At 52.7% G+C, this 17432-nt stretch overlaps 1 protein-coding gene across 1 annotated transcript in view; it reads right to left on the bottom strand.

The window, feature by feature from the left end:
- The window catches only part of washc2c (WASH complex subunit 2C), a 69859-nt gene that overhangs the window by 38758 nt on the left and 13669 nt on the right, over positions 1-17432 (bottom strand). The window contains exons 7-15 of the mRNA XM_038783276.1: positions 16413-16506; positions 14464-14516; positions 12933-13001; positions 8710-8805; positions 8528-8615; positions 8224-8385; positions 5242-5357; positions 2723-2795; positions 1528-1587 (exon numbers count right to left, since the gene is read on the bottom strand). Coding sequence (XP_038639204.1) covers positions 1528-1587; positions 2723-2795; positions 5242-5357; positions 8224-8385; positions 8528-8615; positions 8710-8805; positions 12933-13001; positions 14464-14516; positions 16413-16506 — 811 coding nt within the window. The remainder of the gene's footprint in view (positions 1-1527; positions 1588-2722; positions 2796-5241; positions 5358-8223; positions 8386-8527; positions 8616-8709; positions 8806-12932; positions 13002-14463; positions 14517-16412; positions 16507-17432) is intronic.

Here is a 17432-nt window from a genome sequence, read left to right as displayed (position 1 = left end):
AGGCAGAGCCACACGGGCACGCACAGACAGAGCCACACGGGCACGCACAGACAGAGCCACACGGGCACGCACAGACAGAGCCACACGGGCACGCACAGACAGAGCCACACGGGCACGCACAGACAGAGCCACACGGGCACGCACAGACAGAGCCACACGGGCACGCACAGACAGAGCCACACGGGCACGCACAGACAGAGCCACACGGGCACGCACAGACAGAGCCACACAGGCACGCACAGGCAGAGCCACACAGGCAGAGGCACACAGGCACGCACAGGCAGAGCCACACGGGCACGCACAGACAGAGCCACACGGGCACGCACAGACAGAGCCACACAGGCAGAGCCACACAGGCACGCACAGGCAGAGCCACACAGGCACGCACAGACAGAGCCACACAGGCACGCACAGACAGAGCCATCACAGACAGAGCCACACGGGCACGAACAGGCAGAGCCACACAGACAGAGCCACACGGGCACGCACAGACAGAGCCACACGGGCACGCACAGGCAGAGCCACACGGGCACGCACAGACACAGCCACACGGGCACGCACAGACACAGCCACACGGGCACGCACAGACACAGCCACACGGGCACGGACAGGCAGAGCCACACAGACAGAGCCACACGGGCACGCACAGGCAGAGCCACACGGGCACGCACAGACAGAGCCACACGGGCACGCACAGACAGAGCCACACGGGCACGCACAGACAGAGCCACACGGGCACGCACAGACAGAGCCACACGGGCACGCACAGGCAGAGCCACACGGACACGCACAGACAGAGCCACACGGGCACGCACAGACAGAGCCACACGGGCACGCACAGACAGAGCCACACGGGCACGCACAGACAGAGCCACACGGGCACGCACAGACAGAGCCACACGGGCACGCACAGACAGAGCCACACGGGCACGCACAGACAGAGCCACACGGGCACGCACAGGCAGAGCCACACAGGCACGCACAGACAGAGCCACACAGACAGAGCCACACGGGCACGCACAGGCAGAGCCACACAGGCACGCACAGACAGAGCCACACAGGCACGCACAGGCAGAGCCACACAGGCACGCACAGACAGAGCCACACAGGCACGCACAGACAGAGCCACACAGGCACGCACAGACAGAGCCACACGGGCACGCACAGACAGAGCCACACAGGCACGCACAGACAGAGCCACACGGGCACGCACAGACAGAGCCACACGGGCACGCACAGACAGAGCCACGCACAGACAGAGCCACACAGGCACGCACAGACAGAGCCACACGGGCACGCACAGGCAGAGCCACACGGGCACGCACAGACAGAGCCACACGGGCACGCACAGACAGCCACACGGGCACGCACAGACAGAGCCACACGGGCACGCACAGACAGAGCCACACGGGCACGCACAGACAGAGCCACACGGGCACGCACAGACAGAGCCACACGGGCACGCACAGACAAACAACACCACTGTTGTTCAGTATTGGTGGATGGTATTGATTACAGAAAACCTACCCGGGTAAATAGAAACTGCTCCAACTGGTACTTTTTTCCCAGATTTTCTTGCAGGAGGTTCTGATTTTGAAATTAAAGAAAGAAGTTTAAAAATGGGAAAATAACCGAAAGAAGCCAACAGCACCCCAGGCAGGAAGCAGCTTTTTCGCTAATTGCAGACAAGGGCCTTTGGGAAGCTGGTCTCCCGGAGGCCCGACCTGGGGGAGAATAGGCAGCGGCTGCACAAAGCAGGTTAAAAAGCATCAGACGGGCAACTTCTCTGGGATTGTTCGATCCACGAGACAAACCTGCAGCAACCGGAGCGGACTGTCAATCCCACGGGATACTGCGTTCCCACAAGTTAGCAAGAGCAAGCGAGAAGAAATCAGAGAGGGAACGAGCGGAGTCGGAACACAAGCTCCAGCCCCGGCGGCTGTACGGATGCCACCAGTTATATCGCCCCGGCTACGGCAAACAGCCATTTCCGCAGCATATTAACACCAACTATTGTGCCATTAGCACCGATGCCAATTACCAATTCACCGTCTATCGAGTGCCAAATGCCCCGGTGATTTCGGGAATGCCACCTGCGGCTCGCACTTCATTAGGATGCGGTTACCGTGGCCACCCAAACGCACTCCCCAACCTGCCCTTCTCCAATTAACGTCAGGTTGTGTGCATCAGCAAACAATTCGGCGGTACTCCCATTGAGATGTTTGAACGGCGCTCCTCGCCATTTAGCGGCCGCTTACTTCGGATAACGGGAAAACCAGGCCAGCCCCGACGTGCCGGCTGCGGGCACGGCAACCCCCATCAGCAGCAACACCACGAAGCAGGCTGACCCAGTCCAGGCAGAGTGTCAGCTTTGCCCCCGGCACGGTTAGCACAGAGGTCTGCAGGCTGGGTTAGTGAGCACGGGCCCTTCCACGGAGATCACGTCACGGGGTGCCAGGGGAGCAGGCGGAGCACCCTCGAGGAAGCAGTTTGATTCAATCCAACTCTCGGGAGGGAAAGCACATTATCCCGGGACTCCTTGGCAACTTCCCACAACGTTACGTTCCAACTTTAGTTCCAGCCGGCTGACATCTCGGCATCGAGGTTAATTAGAGCGGCATTGCCACGCTACCACATTGCAGAGTTTTACCAGAGCTCGATTAGAACATGCAGCATTTAGCAAATTACTTAATCCCTGGGTCCTCGACGTTCTCCAACTCACCATTACTAACAACACCTTGGACTTCTTTTCCTTTATCAAGGTCCTCCTTTGGATCCTCAGCAAAAAGGTCACCCTGGAAAGGAAAGAGGCACGTTGGCGAATTGATTTGCCGTTTTAACGGGAGTAAACCGTTGGACCTCGCGTCTCCCCCCCCCCCAATCCCCCCCCCAACCCCCCTCACCCCCCCCCCACCCCCCCTCACCCCCCCACCCCCCCCCCCCACGCCCCCCCCACCCCCCCACATACACCCCCCCACACCCCCTCCCCCACACCCCCCCCACCCCCCCCCCCCCCCCCCCCCCTCCCCCAGGTATAACCAGATGCGCCCAGAGGCCCTCGGTGATTTATCCCAATCTCAGCCAAGGAAAGAACGAGCGCCCACAAACACGTGGATCGTGTCCCCGCGGAACGGTTACAGCAGAGGCAGCCAGCCATCTGGTTTGTTCTGTCCTGCGGCCCTCCACAGAAACCCGACAAGTCCGACCCCCACGCCTTTTCCCTGCATCCCTACGATTTTTTCCTCTTCAGATAATTCCCCCATTCCCCCTTGGAGGGCCAAGTGAATCTGCCTGCACCAGACTCTCGGGCAGCGCAATCCAGGAGAGGTAGCAGCAGAAGTAGGCCATTCGGCCCATCATAGAATTCACAGTGCAGGAGGCAGCCATTCGGCCCATTGAGTCTGCACCGGCCCTTGGACAGAGCACCCCACCCCAAGCTCACACCTCCACCTTTTCCCGGTAACTCCACCTAACCTTTTGGTTGGACACTAAGGGGTAATTGATCACGGCCGATCCACCTAACCCGCACATCTTTGGACTGTGGGAGGAAACCGGAGCACCCGGAGGAAACCCACGCAGACACGGGGAGAACGTGCGGACTCCGCACAGACAGTGACCCAGCCGGGAATCGAAACTGGGACCCTGGAGCTGTGAAACAACAGTGCTAACCACTGTGCTATCATACCGCCCACTTCGAGTCTACTCCGCCATTCAATAAGATCGTGGCTGATCTGATGTGATAATCCTCAACTCCACTTTCCCACCTTGTCCCCATCACCCTCAATTCCCTTAATGGTGAAAAATCTGTCTCTCTCAGCCTTGAACAGACTATGGGGGGGGGGGCAGTGCCGTAGTGGTCTTGTCAATGGATTAATAATCCAGAGACCCAGGGTAATGCTCCGGGGACCCAGGTTCAAATCCCACCAGGGCAGATGGTCACATCTGAATTCAATAACAATCTGGAATTAAAATCCTAATGATGACCATTGTCGATTGTCGTAAAAACCCATCTGGTTCACTCATATCCTTTAGTGAAGGAAATCTGCCGTCCTTACCCGGTCTGGCCTACATGTGACTCCAGACCCACACGGCGATGTGGCTGATTCTTAACTGCCCCCTCCCACTGAAATAACCGAGCGAGCCGCTCAGTTCAAGGGCAATTAGAGATGGGCAACAAATGGTGGCCCAGCCGGCGACATTCACATCCCAAATAAACCAAAAAGGCGAATCACCTTGAATCAATCGATTCTTCCGCCAATGGGAATCGTCTCGCTATCCACTCTTGTCGGGACACCTCAGCATCTTGCCCACCTCCACCGAGGTGTCCACTCCCTGAGCAGGACAGGCCCAGCCTCTCCCGTCTAACTTTGCAAATGGAGATCCTCACCCCGTGAATCATCCTTGGGAATCTTTTCTGCCCCTGCCTTCGCATCTTTCCTGAAGCGCGTATCCAATCCTGGCCGCCGTCACTCCACTAGAGACCAACCCACCGTTTTTTTATTCAGCTTTATCGTAACTTCCTTGTTTTTGCGCCCCGTTTGTCTCTTTGTAAAGCCCAGAATCCCCACAGGCACAGGAGACTGGAGATCTGTCGCAACAGATTCTACTAACATGTAATCCCAGCCACCAGGGCTGGGTCTGAGGGGCGCTGAACGATTTACATTTCGGAAGTCCTTCTTTCAGAGTCACGCAGGAACAGGTTATTCATGCAGGTCCCACCTTCTCAACCTACCCCCTCGCCGGAGATGTGGTGGACAGTGAGAGCCTCTTTCCTCGGATGGTGATGTCCAGCACGAGAGGACATAGCTTTAAATTGAGGGGAGATAGATATAGGACAGATGTCAGAGGCAGCTTCTTTACTCAGAGAGTAGTAAGGGTGTGGAATGCCCTGCCTGCAACAGTAGTGGACTCGCCAACACTAAACGCATTCAAATGGTCATTGGATAGGCATATGGACGATAAGGGAATAGTGTAGATGGGCTTTAGAGTGGTTTCACAGGTCGGCGCAACATTGAGGGCCGAAGGGCCTGTACTGCGCTGTAATGTTCTATGACCCTCAGGTTAAACCACCAGCAGTCAGCTCTCACCCTCAAACGGGGAAAGCAGCCTCTGGTCATCTGGGACTATGGCGACTTTACCTTTTACCTACTCAGTTAATTTATATCACAGGAATCTCAACTCATTTCAAGATTACCCGGATTCTATATTTACATTTCTAAACAGCAACATCTCAGCACCAACCTCGTCGTCGTCAAAAAGTCCCTTCCCACCGCTAAAGAGGCCACTTTTGCCGCGAAACGGAGAATAATCGTCATCCTCATCGGCATCCTCAGGCGCAAATAGGTTCTCATCCTCTTCTGAAGCAGGAAGGAACAGAGGGAAAAGAGTGACGTGTGAGTGGTCACGAGCATTCCAGTCAGGAGCTGTCGATGAAACATCCCTATTTTCATATTCCACTCCCCCTTGCAATATAACGCCAACATTCCACTGGCCTTCTTGATCACCTATCATTCAAGTGCCAGGCAATGACCAGCTCATACAAGAGAGGATCTAACCATCACCCTTGGCATTCAATGGCATTACCATCGCTAAATCCCCCACAATCAACATCCTGGGGGTTACCATTGATCAGAAACTGAACTAGACCCAGCCATATAAATACTGTGGCTACAAGAGCAGGTCAAAAACTAGGAATCCTACGGCGAGTAACTCACCTCCTGACCCCCCAAAGCCTATCCACCATCTACAAAGCACAAGTCAGGAGTGTGATGGAATACTCTCCACTTGCCTGGATGAGCGCAGCTCCAACAACACTCCAGAAGCTTGACACCATCCAGGACAAAGCAGCCCCGCTTGATTGCTCCTCCTTCCCCAAACATTCAAACCCTCCACCACCGACAAACAGCGGCAGCCGTGTGTACCATCTACAAGATGCACTGCACTAACCCACCTCAGGCAGCACCTTCCTAACCCACGATCGCTACCATCTAGAAAGGACAAGAGCAGCAGATACCTGGGAACCCCACCGCCTGGAGGTTGCCCTCCAAGTCACTCACCGTCCTGAAGTGGAAATATAACGGCCGTTCCTTCATTGCCACTGGGGAAAAATCCTGGAGCTCCCTCCCTAACAGCACTGTGGGTGTACCTACACTTCAGGGACTGCAGCGGTTCAAGAAGGCAGCTCACTACCACCTCCTAAGGGACAACGAGGGATGGGCAATAAATGCCGGCCTAGCCAGCAACGTCTGCATCCCGTAAATTAATTTTTTTTTAATTCAGTACTGGACGGGCAGTGACGTTTTCCAGCTAAATATTGAGACAGCCAAAGCCTCCGCCTTCGGTTCTCGAGCCACCAGCCCCGTCCCATCATTCTGCCCGAGGGGAAATTAGACGACGCATCATATCCTTGATCTGGTACTTGGTCCCGGGATGAGCTCCCGACCGCATTCTTGCGCCAAAACGACGGCCTATTTCCACCTATTTAACATTGTCTAACACCACCCCTGCCCGAGGTGGTCTGCACCTGAAGTCCACATTCATGCCTTTATCGTCTCTAGGCCCGACAGTTCCAGTGCGCCCCCGTCCAGCCACACTCCTGCCACTTCCCATAAACGCGGTCATCAATATCACTGCTGCCTGTATCCGAACTTGTGCCAAGTCCCGCTTGCCCCTCACTCCTGTGCTCGCAGACCAACATCAAGTCCTGAAAGACGGGCTTGTTAGGTGAATTGGACATTCTGAATTCTGTGTACCCGAACAGGCGCCGGGATGGGGCGACTAGCGGCTTTTCACAGTAGCTTCATTGCAGCGTTAATGCAAGTGACACTGGTAAAGATTATTATTATAACTCCTGGTTAGGCAACACCTTCATTTACAAATTCTCATCTTTTTCTCCCCCCTCCCCCAATTCCTCCATGACTTCGCCCCTCCCCATCTCCGCCATCCTCATGTAGCCCCACAATGCTCAGATGCCGATATCTGCACTCCTCTTAACGTTAGAGGATCTCCTATTTTAACTGCTCCAGCTTTAACGGTTGCTCCTTCAGAAGTCTCGGCTCCAAGCTCTGGAATCTGCTCCTTAAACCTCTCTTTTTTTTGCTTCCTTAAAACTCAACTCACCTCCTTGATCAAACTGCCTACCTGCCCTCATCTCCTCAGGTGGCTCGGTGTCAGAATTCCGATTGGGAACATTCGTCTTGGGGTGTTTTCTGTTGAAGGTGCTGTTTTTAACATAGAACAGTACAGCATAGAACAGGCCCTTCGGCCCTCGATGTTGTGCCGAGCAATGATCACCCTACTCAAACCCACGTAACCCGTATACCCGTAACCCAACAACCCCCCCCTTAACCTTACTTTTTAGGACACTACGGGCAATTTAGCATGGCCAATCCACCTAACCCGCACATCTTTGGACTGTGGGAGGAAACCGGAGCACCCGGAGGAAACCCACGCACACACGGGGAGGACGTGCAGACTCCGCACAGACAGTGACCCAGCCGGGAACCGAACCTGGGACCCTGGAGCGGAGAAGCATTTATGTTAACCACCATGCTACCGTGCTGCCTCACCTACTTTTACTTTTCCTCACCTAAAGATAGTGTGACTGTTTGGTGGGTTCCAGAAGCTTCCACTGACCCTTTATCTGCCCACGTGGTGACTCTATGCAAGCTCCAGGGGCAGGTTGCTCAACCAATTGTGGTAATAATAAGTCTTTATTAGTGTCACAAGTAGGCTTACATGATCACTGCAATGAAGTTACTGTGAAAAGCTCCCAGTCGCCACATTCCGGCGCCTGTTCGGGTTCAGAGGGAGAATTCAGAATGTCCAATTTACCTAACAAGCACGTCTTACTTGTGGGACTTGTGGGAGGAAACCGGAGAATCCGGAGGAAACCCACGCAGACACGGGGAGAACGTGCAGACTCCGCACAGACAGTGACCCAAGCCGGGAATCGAACCCGGGACCCTGGAGCTGGGAAGCAACAGTGCTAACCACTGCGCCATCCATAATACCAGGATCTTTTGGAACACCCACACCTGTGGCTGTTGTTGGAACCAGTAACCAGGATGCATAAATCCGACCAATTCACCTCTAGCATCGCAAACCTTCCCTGCCAGGAGTGGAGAAACTCCGCATAGATCAATGCCCCAATGTGGGGCTATTCCGGAAAGCAGGAGTTAGCCAACAAGGGGAATCCCTGATCAAACGTGAGGGATAAAGTACCTGCTTGAGGCCTCACACTGAGCTCTGCATCAAGGATCACCCCACATCTCTCCGTCAGAACCTTCTGCTCCGAGTGTTCTCTCTCACCTTGGCGTCTAGCCTTTGGAGTCTCCTTTTTTGCCTTCATTCGACTCTTCTTTGCGGCCCCTCCCGAACTCAATGCTGGTGAGACAGGGAAGAAACCTGGGGGTAAGGTTCGGAGCCACGCGCGGCGCAGGGGACACAGATCGCAAAGGACGAAATCTGACGCTTCCCTCACCACACCCTCCCCTACCCAACCAAAAATAAGAACACCAATAATTACGCGCTCTCTCGTCGTCTTGGGCCTTTGGGCTTTCAACTTGAATCCGTGCAGCCAGCTCTTCCGCAAAGGAGGATTGTCCCACCTTACGCTGCAGTGAAAAGAAAGGGGGGGGAGATGTGACCAATGAATGGTGTCCCTACAGAATGATGCTCATCGCTACAATACATAACGGAGCCCCTCACCGTACTCGGCAAATCCCCACCATCGTCCTCTTTCTCAGATTGGTGAAACAAATCGGAATCGTCATCTTCATCCTCGTCACTGATCAGCTGCTGCTTCTACAACAACAAGAATTTATACAGCACCTAAAATGCAGCAAAACACATCACGGCACCAGGCGGGAGCATCATCAGAAACTCTGACACTGAGCTACAGAAGGAGATAAGAATTAGGAGCAGGAGTAGGCCATCTGGCCCCTCGAGCCCGCTCCACCATTCAATTAGATCATGGCTGATCTTTCTGTGGACTCAGCTCCACTTATCCACCCGCTCACTATAACCCTCAATTCCTTTACTGTTCAAACATCGATCTACCTTTCCCGAAAAAACATTCAGTAAGGTCGCCTCAACTGCTTTGAGAATGTGAAGCAAGGGTTAATAGCTAGAACCATCCAGAATTAGAACATAGAACAGTACAGCACAGAACAGGCCCTTCGGCCCTCAATGTTGTGCCGAGCCATGATCACCCTACTCAAACCCACGTATCCACCCTATACCCGTAACCCAACAACCCCCCCCTTAACCTTACTTTTATTAGGACACTACGGGCAATTTAGCATGGCCAACCCACCTAACCCGCACATCTTTGGACTGTGGGAGGAAACCGGAGAACCCGGAGGAAACCCACGCACACAGGGGGAGGACGTGCAGACTCCACACAGACAGTGACCCAGCCGGGAATCGAACCTGGGACCCTGGAGCTGTGAAGCATTTATGCTAACCACCATGCTACCCTGCTGCCCCAAAATTAATGGGACACATTAGTGGAAATTTACTAAGGAGGGAGTTATTATTGAATTCGTGAGCCGATTCATGACTGTAAGCCAAATAGCCTTGAGAAACAAGGAAGATGGCTGGATGACGGAATATGAAATGTAAGAGCCATTGATAAATCATGGCTGGACACCTGGTGTTTTGCTAAAATTGCTATATGCTCATGTGCCAATTGATAACCTCAATGTCTGTAAAATTATGTATTGAAAATATGACAATAACAAATTAATCATGTACTAAACATTTGGTAAAAACAAGCTGTAATCTGTACTGGAGGCAAGCTCAAGTGAATGTAAGGGACAGCCCCTTAAAAAAATATATAAAGATAGGATGCTTTGGGCAAAACTTTGGCACACTCAGAGGTGTTTCTTTGGAATATCTAGAGGGCTGCCCAATAAAGAATATTTTAAGTACGAGCGTGTTTGAGACTGTTTCTTCCGGACTGATAGATAAGTGAATTAAAGAGACATTCACAGCTTCAATGGGCAAGGAATTCCACAGATTCCCAACCCTTCGGGTGAAGAAGTTCCTCCTGAACTCAGTCCTAAGTCTGCTCCCCCTTATTTTGAGGCTACGCTCCCGAGTTCTCGTTTCACCCGCCAATGGAAACAACCTCCCTGCTTCAACCTCATCTATTCCCTTCATAATTTTACATGTTTCTATAAGATCCCCCCTCATCCTTCGAAATTCCAATGCATTTAGTCCTAGTCTACTCGTCTCTCCTCATAAGCCAATCCTCTCAACTCTGGAATCAACCTAGTGAATCCCCTCTGCACCCCCTCAGTTGCAGTACATCCTTTCTCAAGTAAGGAGACCAAAACTGTGCACAGTACTCCAGGTGTGACCTCACCAGCACCCTATACACCATAACCTCCCCGGCTTTTAAACTCCACCCCACTGGCCATGAAAGACAAAAGTTAATTTGCCTTCTTCATTACCTGCTGCACCCGCAAACCAACCGTTTGCAATTCATGCACAAGGACAGCCAGGGACAAAGTGGCACGTTTTAATAAGCGGTCTCGGAGGCAAGTGTGAGGTTGGGAGGCAGAGAGATTTGGGGGGGGGGGGGGGGGGGGGGGGGGGAGAAGGGGGTGCAAACTGTTGAAAGTCAGAGTTGAACAAGTTAGAACTGGAGGAGCAGAAATATCTCGAAATATCTTGGTGGTGGTTTGTGGGGCAGGGGGCTCGCTACAGGGAGCGGCGAGCCCTGTGGAGAAATTGTGAACAAGGATGAGAGATTTAAACTCCGGGTTTGTACGGAATAAAACGATTCCAAAACGCTGTGTACAGGATCGAACAGCTACTTGAGAACTATGCAGGTATTTTAAACAGCATTGAGATTGCACGATCCACCTGTTAGAATCGTTTCATTGCTCACCCTGGGTCTGCCCTTAGTTTGCAAGTGTGCTTTCCAATTTATTAAATATAATTCTGGTATGATCTGAAGGTTTTCTGTACCTTAACCCATCCATGGGCAGCAGGCAACATGGGCACAGGCCATGGGGTCTGCGGGGCCTTACTTTAGATTTGTCACTTGCATCGAGGTATAGGGAAAAGTATTTGCGTACAGTCCAGCCAGATCGTTCCATACATTTAAAAAAAAAATTTAGAGTACCCAAATATCAAGGGGCAATTTTAGCGTGGCCAATCCACCTAACCTGCAGATCTTTTTTTTGGGTTGTGGGAGCGAAACCCATGCAAACACGGGGAGAATGTGCAACTCCACACAGACAGTGATCCAGGGCCGGGATTCGAACCCGGGTCCTCAGCGCCGTATGCAGCAATGCTAACCACTGTGCCACCGTGCTGCCCAGATCGTTCCATACATGACGAAAACTTAGGACATGCGATCAAACATAATATAAATACATAGACAAAGGGTGAAGCATACAGAGTGTAGCGCTGCTCAGTGGGGAAGGTGTGAAGAGATCAGTTCAGTCCATAAGAGGGTCATTTAGGAGTCTGGTGACAGTGGGGAAGAAGCTGTTTTTGAGTCTGTTTGTGCGTGTTCTCAGACTTCTGTATCTCCTGCCCGATGGAAGAAGTTGGAAGAGTGAGCAAGCCGGGTGGGAGGGGTCTATGATTATGCTGCCCGCTTTCCCCAGGCAGCGGGAAGTGTAGAGAATCAATGGATGGGAGGCGGGTTTGTGTGATGGACTGGGCTGTGTTCACGACTCTCTGAAGTTTCCTACGTCTTGGGCCGAGCAGTTGCCATACCAGGCTGTGATGCAGCCAGATAGGATGCTTGCTATGGTGCATCTGTGAACATCGGCAAGGGTCAATGTGGACATGCCGAACTTCCTTAGTTTCCTGAGGAAGTGTAGACGCTGTTGTGCTTTCTTGAGCTGCAGCCCACTCGCCCCAGGTTCCCACTCAACACTGCCACGTGACCAGGCAGTGCGACTGTACAAGGAGAACATGAGCTGCGGACTGGGTCTCCCTCGTCACTTACTGTCACTCCACCCAGCGAGGCAGCTTCGCCAAGCCGCAAGATGCAAACTTCCTCAGCTTTGCTGAAGGTGCTGACTCATTTGAGGGCAGAGTGCAAATTGAAAAACGCAAACCAGCCATTGCCCTTTCTCTGCCTGGGGAGCGAGACAGCGGCCCGGCGGGGGCTGGCTGTCCCAGCGGAGATCAGCTCACCCAGCAGAAACTGAGCGTACACCTCAAACCTCCTGTTCTGCACAGTTTGGCACTCGGTCCTGCGTATTTTACCCCAATCGGATTGGGTTGGATTTGTTTATTGTCACGTGTGCCGAGGTACGGTGAAAATTATTTTTCTGCGAGCAGCTCAACAGATCATTAAGTACATGGGAAGAAAAATAAATAAAAGAAAATACATAATAGGGCAACACAAGATATACAATGTAACTACATAAGCACCGGCATCGGATGAAGCATACAGGGTGTAGTGTTAATGAGGTCAGTCAGTAAGAGGGTCATTTAGGAGTCTGGTGACAGCGGGGAAGAAGATGTTTTTGAGTCTGTGCGTGCGTGTTCTCAGACTTTTGTATCTCCTGCCCGATGGAAGAAGTTGGAAAAGTGAGTAAGCCGGGTGGGAGTGGTCTTTGATTATGCTGCCTGCTTTCCCCAGGCAGCGGGAGGTGTAGATGGAGTCCATGGATGGGAGGCAGATTCGTGTGATGGGCTGGGCGGCATTCACGACTCTCTGAAGTTTCTTGCGGTCCTGGGCCGAGCAGTTGCCATAGCAGACTGTGATACAGCCAAAAGCAACGGTTAGCGGGAGTTTAGATTTGAAAATATAATACTCCCGTTTAAGATCTCAACATAGTTAAACCACAAGTCAAATAAAATGGTCATTTTTTAAAAAAAACTTCCGCTCAGACAAGTCACAGACATGAGCAGCTCTACGAGCTTCAAACACGACGTGGGCGTCCGTGATAAATACATACGTGGACCAACTTTGGCGGCTTCTGCTCCTCATCATCCTCGCTTTCGTCGACAGTGTCGTCCCCGGACTCCTGCAATCAGAGAAAAATGGTTCGGCCCTCCAACGAGAAATTTTACGTAATGAGCGTCTCAAAGGGGGGACAGCGAGGGAGAGGAATGGCGGGGAGGGGCTCCTGAACTGAGGACCTGGACAGCTGCCGGCATAGCCCCCCAGCGGTGGGGTACTGATCATCGGGGAAGCACACGAGGCTGGGACTGGACGAGTGTAGATATCGCGGAGCGTCGCGGGGCTGAACGAGGGACAAGTCCATGGGCGGCATTGGACACGAGGATGAGAATTTCAAAATCAAAATGGCGCCTATTGAGATCCAATTGTGATCAGCGAGCACAGGGAATCAGTGATCGGGGAACAGGACTTGGGTGACAGTTTAAGGCATTATGTTACGCAGGAAAAAAAAAACAGGAAATAACCTGATCTGATATAGCGATAAAATATTACAGCACATTTAATCACATCAAGGTTGGTGTACACTCCATGCTGCTTGTACTTCATATAACATCAGTATCCATGTTTCAGGTAGACGACAAGACCTCAAAGGGAATAAGGTCACAACTCATTTACTGAGCATACAGGTGGCACACGGTTGCGGATCTTACTCCGCGGCAACTCGCCTGAATGTTCGCAGAGAGAAAAAGGCAGGGGAGGTTGGGTGAATGATTCTCAAAAATGTCAGAACCTTAAGACAGCGTGGTGGCACAGTGGTTAGCACTGCTGCCTCATAAATGAAAAAAAAATGAAATTCGCTTATCATCACAAGTGGGCTTCAAATGAAATTACTGTGAAAAGCCCCTAGTCGCCACGTTCCGGCACCTGTTCGGGGAGGCTGGTACGGGAATTGAACCGTGCTGCTGGCCTGCCCTGCTTTAAAAGCCAGCGATTTAGCCCTGTGCTAAACCAGCCCCGAGCACCAGATACCCCGGGTTCAATTCCAGCCTTGGGTGACTGTGTGTGGAGTTTGCACGTTCTCCCCGTGTCTGCGTGGGTTTCCTCCGGGTGCTGCAGTTTCCTCCCACAGTCCAAAGATGTGCAGGTTAGGTGGACTGGCCTTGATAAAATTGCCCTTAGTGACCAATGATGTGTAGGTTACGTTAAGAGTTATAGGACGGGGAAGCGGGCCTGGGTAGGGTGCTTTTTCAGAGGGTCAGTGCTGCCTCAATGGGCCGAAAGGCCTCTTTCTGCACTGTAGGGATTCTATGACTCTCCAATTAATAGTTTGAGCAGGCGAAGCATTGGGCTACGCCGAGTCAGGACGTTTCTGGAACTTAACCCTGGAGTTGGAAGGTTTGAAGTGAGCGCATCCAATTGGTCAACCACCTGCAGAGCAGGGAGATGTAGACAAAGGACCACAGTCAGGGGACGAGAGCAGCACGGTGAACAGGGGTAGCTCCCAGTGTCCTCCAGCAACCCCGCGCCACCTGGGCCGCGCAGAGATTGATAATCGCTTCTCCATTAACCCCTTCCCATCTGCTCACCTCTTTTTCCTCCTCGCTTTCAATAACACTGCCACGTTCACTGCCCACAGACTCTGGCCAAAACAGAAGGAATAAATTAGAGCAGGGAACTACAAAGAACAAAGAAAAGTACAGCACAGGAACAGGCCATTCGGCCCTCCAAGCCCGTGCCGACCATGCTGCCCGACTAAACTACAATCTTCTACACTTCCTGATTAGTGTAAGTGCCACTGTGAATGGTGTGCTGAATGCTGGAATTTCAGACGAATTGTATTTTAGGCATTTGGTGCAGAAAGGGTTAAAATTCTGGGTTAGTGTGCGTGACTGCTGCAGGCACGTTTTTGAAAGAAAGCCTAGTTTGAAAGACCACCAGGGTTTGGTGCCAGGGGTGCAGTTAAAGCACCATAAAAAGCTTGGGCTAATGGAATGTTGTTTGGATTAAGGGGATTTCCCTGTGGAGTTACTTAGATTTCAGCTTGGTGAGATGACGTAATTACAGGGAGGAGCCATGGTACCAGGAACGTTGCAGAAAGGTTTAGTTGGGAGATGTGAGCAGAAGTCAAGAACCTCAGTTCAGGCAAAAGATATGTCGGTAGCTAGATTAGCAGTTTCTTTCCAAGCTGTTCAGAAGAGTGAAATTGGGTGAGCTAAAACAAGCTGAAGCAGCTTCCGAAGAGACACAGCCAGAGTTCCTGCATGGTTCTGAGAGGATTCAGGTCTTTTCTTTAAAGCAGTGGCACAAGGTCTTTCTTTCAGAAAGAACATCTCAACAAAGCAGATATTCCCGAGTGCTGTGTTTAACAGCGGAAATAATTTTTTTTGATGTTTGAATGGGAACAAAGATAGCAGTTAAGGGTTACTGTATACACTGTATTAATTAGCATTGTTTAAGGAGTAATTGTAAGCTATTTTCTGGTGTCATGTTAAAGATGTTTTAATACTGTGTTAGTAATAAAGTTGGTTTTAATTTACCGCAGCGCTAATTTTGTGTGAAATCACTCCTGGAGTGAGACAGCTTTTCCTCACAGTCTTACAAAGTTAAAACAAAATATTGGGGTTGCTGTCCGGTAACCTAGCCACGGTCTGATCCGGGATCAGAATAATGGGTTTAGTGGGTAGAAGAGCTCCCGAGAGGGGAACACAGTTGCGTCCCGTTCCCCGCGGAGAACTTGCACCTAGGCGAGAAAACCTGTCCGACTGGGAACAGTAAGAGTGCGGAAGAAGAGGAGCGACCCGGACTCCAAAAGGGAGCAAAGCCGGAGACCTGAGCGCTCAGGAGCAGAGCGAGCAATAAAGAGAGAGCCTCCCCCGGGGGGAAGGAGAAGAGGCCGCAAGGGGCCGGGCCGGTAAGCTGTGGGCCGGAGGAGGAAAGGTGTGCAAGAGGAGCCGGGGCCAGAGACCTGGAAGCAGCCGGAGAGAGTCGCCACCCCCCCCCCCCCTCCCCGAACGGAGCTGGCGCATCGGAGCGCGGGCCTGCGAGCCAGCCCGACCAAGCCACCCCCCCCCCCCCCAGCAGAATGTGGGCAGACGAGGAGAAGTGGCACCGGAGCGGGGACCATGGAGGGAAGGCCGGAAAATCCCACCCTCGATCACGCATTCCCAATCTGTTATCCTGGCCCAAAGCCAACTAAACCACCGCCCTGACTTCCCACAGTCTCCTCTTCAGCAACTCATGTTACCTCCTCACCTTCCCTTTCCTTCGCAGAGCAGGGAATCCCGCCTTTTGGAAAGCTCTCCGACGCTCTTGGACGTGACATTCGACATATAAATGCAAAATGGCCTGCCGCTTATTATTTCCTAACTGGCGCAGTTTATTTTCCCGTTACTGTGAAACTAGGCGTGAACCTCGGAGGCTGACTGCCAGGGTGACCGACGCATTTTGCGTAGAACACTATCGGGGCTAGCAGGCACGAGGTGGGCACGGTTCCATCGACCACAACAAGGGCCCTTTTCACCTTCCACTTCAGTACCTTCACTGGAGAGGTCACCCAGGCCGACATCCTCCTCCTCCATGAACTGCTGAGAGCCAATGATATATGGCAGGGGCCTGTCGATGTACAGATCCTGGAATTGACACAAAAAAAAAACAGCATATGTAACGATATCTTCATATGTTTAAAAGAGAAATCACCAATTTAATTCCTTCTTTTGGCACAGTTAAGCTGAACAGCCATGGGGAGGGAGGAATGTGCGAGTGCGAGAGCGTGCCAGAGTGCGAGAGAGCGTGCCAGAGTGCGAGAGAGCGTGCCAGAGTGCGAGAGAGCGTGCCAGAGTGCGAGAGAGCGTGCCAGAGTGCGAGAGAGCGTACCAGAGTGCGAAAGAGCGTGCCAGAGTGCGAGAGAGCGTGCCAGAGTGCGAGAGAGCGTGCCAGAGTGCGTGAGAGCGTGCCAGAGTGCGAGAGAGCGTGCCAGAGTGCGAGAGAGCGTGCCAGAGTGCGTGAGAGCGTGCCAGAGTGCGAGAGAGCGTGCCAGAGTGCGAGAGAGCGTGCCAGAGTGCGAGAGAGCGTGCCAGAGTGCGAGAGAGCGTGCCAGAGTGCGAGAGAGCGTGCCAGAGTGCGAGAGCGTACCAGAGTGCGAGAGAGCGTGCCAGAGTGCGAGAGAGCGTGCCAGAGTGTAAGAGTGTACCAGAGTGCAAAAGAGCGTGCCAGAGTGCGAGAGAGCGTGCCAGAGTGCGAAAGAGCGTGCCAGAGTGTGAGAGAGCGTGCAAGAGCGTGCCAGAGTGCGAAAGAGCGTGCCAGAGTGCCAGAGTGTGAGAGAGAGTGCCAGTGTGAGAGCGTGCGAGAGCGCACCAGAGCATGCAAGAGCATGCGAGAGCATACCAGAGCGTGCGAGAGCGTACCAGAGCGTGCGAGAGCGTACCAGAGCGTGCGAGAGCGTACCAGAGCGTGCGAGAGCGTACCAGAGCGTGCGAGAGCGTATCAGAGCGTGCCAGAGCGTATCAGAGCGTGCCAGAGCGTGCGAGAGCGTACCAGAGCGTGCGAGAGCGTACCA

This window comes from Scyliorhinus canicula, chromosome 22, assembly GCF_902713615.1.
Source record: "Scyliorhinus canicula chromosome 22, sScyCan1.1, whole genome shotgun sequence".
In the NCBI taxonomy this organism is placed as follows: domain Eukaryota; kingdom Metazoa; phylum Chordata; class Chondrichthyes; order Carcharhiniformes; family Scyliorhinidae; genus Scyliorhinus; species Scyliorhinus canicula.
The sequence above is the reverse complement of the archived record's forward strand: the minus strand, read 5'-3'. Positions and strand labels throughout refer to the sequence as shown.